This window comes from Tachyglossus aculeatus, chromosome 4 (genome assembly GCF_015852505.1).
Source record: "Tachyglossus aculeatus isolate mTacAcu1 chromosome 4, mTacAcu1.pri, whole genome shotgun sequence".
Classification (NCBI taxonomy): Eukaryota; Metazoa; Chordata; class Mammalia; order Monotremata; family Tachyglossidae; genus Tachyglossus; species Tachyglossus aculeatus.
Window position 1 is genome coordinate 6,283,251 of NC_052069.1, and position 9,399 is coordinate 6,292,649.

At 47.3% G+C, this 9,399-nt stretch overlaps 1 protein-coding gene across 2 annotated transcripts in view; it reads left to right on the forward strand.

Moving 5' to 3' along the window:
- Nucleotides 1-7,619, forward strand: part of AFAP1 (actin filament associated protein 1) — a 222,025-nt gene extending 214,406 nt beyond the window's left edge. For both annotated transcript variants that reach the window (XM_038745078.1, XM_038745079.1), the window contains 2 exons: nucleotides 1,299-1,466; nucleotides 6,830-7,619. In XM_038745078.1, the coding sequence (XP_038601006.1) occupies nucleotides 1,299-1,466; nucleotides 6,830-6,856 (195 nt within the window). In that variant the 3' untranslated portion in view covers nucleotides 6,857-7,619. The remainder of the gene's footprint in view (nucleotides 1-1,298; nucleotides 1,467-6,829) is intronic.
- Nucleotides 7,620-9,399: the final 1,780 nt, after the last annotated feature.

Consider the following 9,399-nt stretch of genomic DNA (forward strand, 5'->3'; position numbering starts at 1 on the left):
TTATTATTATTATTATTATTATTATTATATCACTAAGTACCTCAGCACTTAGTGCAGGGCCACATAGTCAGGGCACAGAGCGGCCTAGTGGATAGAGCCTGGGATTCTCATCCTGGCCTCACCACTCGTCTTCTGTGTGACTTTGAGCAAGTCACTTCACTTCCCTGGGCCTCAGTTCCCTCATCTGTAAAATGGGGATTGAAACTGTGAGCCCCACATGGGACAGGGACTGTATCCAAGCAGATTTGCTCATATCCACCCCACCGCTTAGTACACCACCGGAAACGTAGTAAGCGCTTAACAAATACTGTAAGTATTATTATTAAGAATGTGAGCCCTATAAGGGACTGGGACTGTGTCCAACCTGATTAGCTTGTATTTGTAGACTGTGAGCCCACTGTTGGGTAGGGACCGTCTCTGTATGTTGCCAACTTGTACTTCCCAAGTGCTTAGTAGTAATAATAATTAATAATAATAATAATAGCATTTATTAAGCGCTTACTATGTGCAAAGCTCTGTTATAAGTGCTGGGGAGGTTACAAGGTGATCAGGTTGTCCCGAGGGGGCTCACAGTCTTAATCCCCATTTTCCAGATGAGGTAATTGAGGCACAGAGAAGTTAAGTGACTTGCCCAAAGTCACACAGCTGACAATTGGTGGAGCCGGAATTTGAACCCATGACCTCTGACTCCAAAGCCCGGGCTCTTTCCACTGAGCCACGCTGCTCTCTGCTTGTATCTACTCCAGTGCTTATAACAGTGCCTGGCATAGAACAGTACTTTGCACATAGCACTTAATAAATGCTGTCATTATTACTATTATTATTATTATAAAGCAAGCACCCACAAATTCCTTTAAAAAAAAACACAAGAAAGCCACAAATGCTCCAGTCATTATTATTATTGCTATTCATTAAGCACTGATGGGGATCATCTGTAAAATGGGGATTAAACCTGATCAATCAATCAATCATATTTATTGAGCGCTTACTGTGTGCAGAGCACTGTACTAAGCGCTTGGGAAGTACAAGTTGGCAACATATAGAGACGGTCCCTACCCAACAGTGGGCTCACAGTCTAGAAGGGGGAGACAGAGAACAAAACATATTAACAAAATCAAATAAATAGAATAAATATGTACAAATAAAATAAATAGAGTAATAAATACGTACAAACATATATATGCATTGTACTAAGCGCCTGGGAGAGTAGAATAGAATTATAAACGGGCACATTCCCTGCCCACCAGGAGCCGACAGTCTCAAGTGGGGGCTAATCATGTAACGTACCGGTCTGTCAGTCTCCGATTTTCAGGCACCGAACGGTGGAAAACTCTCCCATCTCGAGTTGCGACACGAGCGACACGGAAGGCTCGTCGGCCGGGCCCCGGCCCGCGGGCGCCCAGGGGCAGCGCGCCGCCACTCCCGCCAACTCCCCGTGCCGCGGTCACGTGCTTCGGAAAGCCAAGGTGAGACCCCCGTCGCCCCCCACCCCAAGACCCCGGCCCCTTCTTAGCGAGAGCGTCTTACAGAGATCTTGCCGACAGGCAGCGTGGCCTACTGGAGAATCAATCAATCAATCAATCAATCGTATTTATTGAGCGCTTACTGTGTGCAGAGCACTGTACCGAGCGCTTGGGAAGTACAAGTCGGGAACACATAGAGACAGTCCCTACCCAACAGTGGGCTCACAGTCTAGGAGGGGGAGACAGAGAACAAAACCAAACATACTAACAAAATAAAATCAATAGAATAGATATGTACAAGTAAGTTAAATAAATAAATAAATAAATACATAAATACATAAATAAATAAAAATAGAGTAATAAATATGTACAAACATATATACATATATACAGGTGCTGTGGGGAAGGGAAGGAGGTAAGATGGGGGGGATGGAGAGGGGAAGGCACAGGCCTGGGAATCAGAAGGTCATGGGTTCTAATCCCACCTCTGCCACTTGTCTGCTGTGTGACCTAAGGCAAGTCACTTCACTTAAGCCCCCCTTTTTTCCTCTCCTCTTCCTCTTCCCCTCCCTCCATCCCTCCCTCTGCCCTACCCGCTTCCCCTCCCCACAGCACTTGTATATATTTGTACATATTTATTACTCTGTTTTATTTGTACATATTTACTACTGTATTTATTTTATTAATGATCTACATGTAACTATACTTCATTCAACATATTTGCTACTCTACTTTATTATTTGTACATATTTACTACTCTATTTTATTAATGATCTACATATAACTATACTTCATTCAACATATTTGCTACTCTATTTTATTAATGATGTATATATAGCTATAATTCTATTCAGTCATTCATTCAAACGTATTTATTGAGCACCTACTGTGTGCAGAGCACTGTACTAAGCGCTTCGGAAGTACAAGTCGGCAACAGATACAGTCCCTACCCAACAATGGGCTCACAGTCCAGAAGGGGGAGACAGACAACAAAACAAAACATGTAGACAGGTGTCAAAATCATCAGAACAAATAGAATTAAAACTATTTGCACATCATTGACAAAATAAATAGAATAGTAAATATGTACAAGTAAAATAAATAGAGTAATAAATCTGTGCAAATATATACAAGTGCTGTGGGGAAGGGAAGGAGGTAGGGCGGGGGGATGGGGAGGAGGAGGAGAGGAAAAAGGGGGCTCAGTCTGGGAAGGCCTTCTGGAGGAGGTGAGCTCTCATTCATTCATTCAATCATATTTATTGAGCACTTACTGTGTGCAGAGCACTGTACTAAGTGCTTGGGAAGTAGAAGTTGGCAACATATGCAGACGGTCCATACTGAACAGTGGGCTCACAGGTAGGGTTTTGAAGGGAGGAAGAGAGCTAGCTTGGCAGATGTGTGGAGGGAGGGCATTCCAGGCCAGGGGGAGGACGTGGGCCGGGGGTCGACGGCGGGACAGGCGAGAACGAGGCCCCGTGAGGAGGTTAGCGGCGGCAGAGGAGCGGAGGGTGCGGGCTGGGATGGAGAAGGAGAGAAGGCAGGGGAGGGAGGAGGGGGCGAGGGGATGGACAGCGTTGAAGCTGAGAGTGAGGAGTTTTTGCTTGATGTATAGGTTGACAGGCAGCCACTGGAGATTTCTGAGGAGGGGAGTAACATGCCCAGATTTTTTCTGCACAAAGATGATCCAGATAGCAGAGTGAAGTATAGACAGAAGCAGGGAGAGACATGAGGATGGGAGATCAGAGAGGAGGCTGAGGCAGTCATCCATTCGGGAGAGGATGAGAGATTGAACCAGCAAGGTATTGGTTTGGATGGAGAGGAAAGGGTGGATCTTGGCGTTGTTGTGGAGGTGAGACCGGCAGGTTTTGGTGACGGATTGGATGTGTGGGATGAATGAGAGAGTGGAGTCGAGGGTGACACCAAGTTTGCGGGCTTGTGAGACGGGAAGGATGGTAGTGCCATCTACAATGACAGGAAAGTCGGGGAGAGGGCAGGGTTGGACATACTGAGTTTTAGATGGCGGGCAGATATCCAGATGGAGATGTCCTGAAGGCAGGAGGAGACACGAGCCTGAAGGGAGGGAGAGAGAGCAGGGGCAGAGATGGAGATTTTGTTGTCATCAGCGTAGAGATGATAGTTGAAGCTGTGGGAGCGAATGAGTTAATCGAGGGAGTGAGTGTAGATAGAGAACAGAAGGGGACCCAGAAATGAACCTTGAAGAACCCCTACAGTAAGGGGATGGGAGGGGGAGGAGGAGCCTGCAAAGGAGGCTGAGAATGAACGGCCAGAGAGATAAGAGGAGAACCAGAGAGGACGGAGTCTGTGAAGCCAAGGTTGGATAGCGTGTTGAGGAGGAGAAGGGAGTGATCCACAGTGATGAAGGCAGCTGAGAGGTCGAGGAGGATTAAGATAGAGTAGGAGCCATTGGATTTGGCAAGAAGGACGCTTACTATGGTGGAGCACTGTACTAAGCGCTTAGGAGAGTGCAGTGCAACAATAAATTGACACATTCCCCGCCCCCAAAGAGCTTAGAGTCTAGAGGGGGAGACAGACATGAATAGAAAGAAATAAATGACAATTATGGACATGAGTTCTGTGGGGCTGGACAGGTGCGGTTGGGGGGGAATAAAAGGAGCAAGTCAGGGCAACGTAGAACATAGTTGAAGCTAAGGGAACTGAGACACAGAGAAGTGAAATGACTTGCCCAAGTTCACACCGCAGACAAGCGACAGAGCCAGAATTAGAACCCGGGTTCTCCGACTCCTAGCCTCGGGCTCTGTCCTGTAGGCCACGCTACTTTTCTGAATGTCAAATTGTCGAAGTTGTTAATTTTGATTATGCAACTTTCTTTCAGGGCAGGAGGGCAACTTGTACTTCCCAAGCGCTTAGTACAGTGCTCTGCACACAGTAAGCGCTCAATAAATATGATTGATTGGTGAGCAGGACGCCCCCGACCCCAGCTCAAGGAGAATCCCAAGATGAAGCCATGGCGCGCTCCCGTCTCAGGCTGCGTGTGGCACAGCGGGGGCCGGGAGAGAGACCCTTGGGGTGGATGGAAGGACGGGTCACGTCATGTTATATTGTTGTCTGTCTCACTCCCTTCAATAATAATAATAATGCCATTTGTTAAGTGCTTACTATGTACCAAGTACTGCTCTAAGTGCTAGGGTAGGTAATAAAAATAGTAATGATGGTATTTGTTAAGCATTTGCAATGTGCCAGGCACTGTTCTAAGCGCTGGGGTGGATACAAGCAAATGGGCTTGAACCCAGCACTTAGAACAGTGTTTTGCACATTGTAAGCGCTTAATAAATGCCATTAAAAAAAAGACAAACACAATCCCTGTCCCACGTGGAGCTCACAATCTCAATCCCCATTCTACAGATGAGGGAACTGAGGCATTCATTCATTCAATCGTATTTATTGAGCGCTTACGGTGTGCAGAGCACTGTACTAAGCGCTTGAGAAGACCAGTGACTTGCCCAAGGTCATACAGCAGGCAAATGACAGAACCTGGATTAGAATTCTAGTCCTTCTGACTCCAGGCCTGTGCTCTACCCACTAAGCCACGCTGCTTCCCATAGACTGTCAGCTCACTGTGGGCAGGGAATGTGTCCGTTTATTGTTCTCTTGTCCTCTCCCAAGAGCTTAGTCCTGTGCTCTGCACCCAGTAAGCCCTCAGTAGATAAGATTGATTGACTGGCTAATCTTCAGACCATCTCTCTGTCATCATCAATCGTATTTATTGAGCGCTTACTGTGTGCACAGCACTGTACTAAGCGCTTGGGAAGTACAAGTTGGCAACATATAGAGACAGTCCCTACCCAACAGTGGGCTCACAGTCTAAAAGGGGGACTGTGACTGTGAGCTCATCGTGGGCAGGGAATGTGTCTGCTTCTTCTTGTATTGTCCTCTTCCAACCGCTTAGTTCAGTGCCCTGCCCATAGTAAGCGCTCAATAAATTCACTCCTTCATTCAGTACTAAGTGAACGCTGTGCTAAGCGCTTGGGAAAGGACAACAATAGACACTGACGTTCCCTGCCCACAAAGAACTCCCAGTCCAGAGTCGGGGAGCCAGACATCAATACAAATAAGTAAAATGACAGATACGGACATCCACTGGATTGACTGACTGACTGACCTTCCCGCCATACGCCCTCCCTCCTCAAATCAATCAATCAATCAATCAATCGTATTTATTGAGCACTTACTGTGTGCAGAGCACTGTACTAAGCACTTGGGAAGTACAAGTTGGCAACATATAGAGACAGTCCCTACCCAACAGTGGGCTCACAGTCTAAAAGATAGACAATGACTCACCCTCCTTTCAAAGCCTTATTGAGGCCCCATCTCCTCCAGGAAGCCTTCCCAGACTAAGCCCCACTTTCCCTCTTCTCCCACTCCCTTCTGCATCGCCCCGACTTGCTCCCGTTGCTCTTCCCCCCTCCCAGCCCTGTTCATTCTTTCATTCATTCAATCGTATTTATTGAGCCCTTACTCTGGGCAGAGCACTGTACTAAGTGCTTGGGAAGTACAAGTTGGCAACATATAAAGATGGTCCCTACCCCAACAACGGGCTCACAGTTCATATCTGTTATTTATTTATCTGTAGTGAGGTCTGTCTCAATCAGTCAATCGTATTTATTGAGCGCTTACTGTGGGCAGAGCACCGTACTAAGCACTTGGGAAGTACAAGTTGGCAACATATAGAAACAATCCCTACCCAACAGTGGGCTCACAGTCTCCCCACTTATCGTTCTCGCCTGTCCCGCCATCGACCCCCGGCCCACGTCATCCCCCGGGCCTGGAATGCCCTCCCTCTGCCCACCCGCCAAGCTAGCTCTCTTCCTCCCTTCAAGGCCCTACTGAGAGCTCACCTCCTCCAGGAGGCCTTCCCACACTGAGCCCCTTCCTTCCTCTCCCCCTCATCCCCCTCTCCATCCCCCCATCTTACCTCCTTCCCTTCCCCACAGCATCTGTATATATGTATATATGTTTGTACATATTTATTACTCTATTCATTTATTTATTTTACTTGTACATATCTATTCTATTCATTTTATTTTGTTAGTATGTTTGGTTTTGTTCTCTGTCTCCCCCTTTTAGACTGTGAGCCCTCTGTTGGGTAGGGACTGTCTCTATGTGTTGCCAACTTGTACTTCCCAAGCGCTTAGTACAGTACTCTGCACACAGTAAGCGCTCAATAAATGCGATTGATGATGATGATGATGATTGTTTTGGGCAGGGAATGTGTCCATTTTACTGTTGTCTTGTCCTCTTCCAAACGCTTAGTTCAGTGCTCTGCATGCAATAAACGCTCGATAAATGCAATCAAATGAATCTCTCTGCCCCCATCGCCCTTACAGGAATGGGAGCTGAAGAACGGGAGCTAACGTGAACGTGGCCGCTGGCCTTCCCCTTCACCACCGCCCTCTGACCCCAACAACCAGGACACCAGCCGACCCCCCCGGAGACCTGACCGGAGAGAGGTTCCCCGCGACGTCCGGCCTGAGGCGAAGACCCCCTCACCGTCCAGATCCCCGGAGCTTGGCTCTCCTTTCCTCACTCTCTTTCTACTGTATAACGCTGACCATTTTTTATTCCATGTGACACTTTCCTTTCCCCATTTATTTGTATAAAAAGAGAGAAAGAGAGAGAGGTAGCTGAAGAGAAGCATCAAACCTTTAGGGAAACGTTCCCAAACCGGACCAGCGTAAAAATGGGCTTATCTGATGCCGGGCAGACCCATTCCCGAGACCCAAGCAGAACTACCCTGTTTGGATGGGAGAGCGGGTCTTCCTTCCATCGTATTTATTGAGCGCTTACTGTGTGCAGAGCACTGTACTAAGCACTTGGGTCTTGATCTTCAGAGCTCAGCTCTCCGGGAGAAATCCACCAGGGCGAGGTCTCACCCCCAAGCCTTCCCGTTAATCCACCTTCTTCCCAAGAGAGCCAGAGCTAAGCGTATTCCCCCTCCCCTTGAGTCTCCCTTCCCCACGCCATTAGAGAAAACAGAAGGAGAAAATCGTGCTGTGAAGCAACTGTTTATACTTTCTTTTTTCTTTTTTTTTTTTTTTGGACAGACGCTTTTGTCACTGAGACGTGAAAAAGCTGCCGCGATTTTTAGCTGCATTTTTTAAGTACAGAATGTGTCGTTTTCGGGGTGGGGGGGCGGGAGGGGAGTTTGGTTTTTTTGTTTAACTAAGCACTTGTCGTTTTCAGAGATCTTTTGTATCACGTTTTAGGAATTCTTTTTCTACCGCTTGGGAAAGGCAGCAAAATGCTTTTTATACTTCTCTTTGTTGCCGAGCCTCCTCTCCCTCCCCACAACTCCCCTTGCATGAGAGAACCGACCTTCACGCCGAATCTTTCCAAGTTGTCCTGAAAGGGCAGGGCCGGGCTTACAAGCTGGTACTTTTGGCCGGGGCATGTAGTACCCGCCCTCAATCACATCAGCTGTAGCGGGTATTGAGAGGGATGGGAATTCCGATGAGTTCTGATGGCCCGTCTGAGGAGAGCGGGATCAGAAAACTTCGGTTTCTTGAACGCGGACGCTCAGCCCGTCACCGAGTCACTTTCATTTGGTTTCCTCCCCGATGGCAGGGAAACTAGAGGCAGGTTTTGGTTTTCCGTTAAATGCTTTCTCCCTCAGTGAGAAGAGGTGACTTGCCTGTTGGGAGAGAATTCCTTCATTCCTTCAATCGTATTTATTGAGCGCCTACTGTGTGCAAAACACTGTGCAAAGCGCTTGGGAGAGCACAATGTAAGAGCCTGTCGCAGCTAAAAGCCATGGGCTCTCTGAAAGCAGGGATCGTGTCATCTAACTGTCGCTGTTTCCCAAGCGTTCAGTACGTGCTCTGCACATAATAAGTGTTCAGTTCATTCATTCAATCGTATTTATTAAGTGCTTACTGTGTGCAGATCACTGTACTAAGCACTTGGGAAGTCTTCTAGACTGTGAGCCCACTGTTGGGCAGGAACTGTCTCTATATGTTGCCAACTTGTACTTCCCAAGCGCTTAGTACAGTGCTCTGCACACAGTAAGCGCTCAATAAATATGATTGAACGAACGAACAATATAATGGATTGATTGAATGGATTGAAGACTGTAGTCTACAGTGGATGTGATTAATAATAATAATTGTGGTATTTGTTAAGCACTTACTATGTGCGGGGCACTGTACTAAGCACTGGGGTGGAGAAGCAGTGTGGCTCAGTGGAAAGAGCCCGGGCTTTGAAGTCAGAGGTCATGGGTTCAAATGCCGGCCCTGCCAGTTGTCAGCTGTGTGACTTTGGGCAAGTCACTTCACTTCTCTGTGCCTCAGTTCCCTCATCTGTAAAATGGGGATTAAGACTATGAGCCCCACTTGGGACAACCTTATCACCTTGTATCCCCCCAACGCTTAGAACAGTGCTTTGCACATAGTAAGCGCTTAACAAATACCATCAATATTATTATTATTGTTAAAAGAAAATCAAGATGGACACAGTCTCTGTCCCACATGGGGCTCATGGTTTCCACCCCCATTATAGAGATGAGGGAACTAAGGCCCAGAGAAGTGAAGTGACTTGCCCACGGTCACATAGCAGACTAGTGGCAGAGCCAGGATTAGAACACAGGTCCTTCTGAATCCCGGGCCCGGGCCCTGGCCACTATACCACACTGTCATTCATTCATTCAATCATATTTGTTGAGCGCTTACTGTGTGCAGAGCACTGTACTAAGCGCTTGGGAAGTACAAGTTGGCAACATATAGAGACGTTCCCTACCCAACAGTGGGCTCACAGTCTAGAAGTGGGAGACAGGGAACAAAACAAAACATTTCTTGATTTCTTGAACGCGGATGCTGTCCTCCCTCTGTCAGTGGTAGAGATCGTTTCTCAATCAATCAATCAATTGTATTTATTGAGCGCTTACTGTGTGCAGAGCACTGTA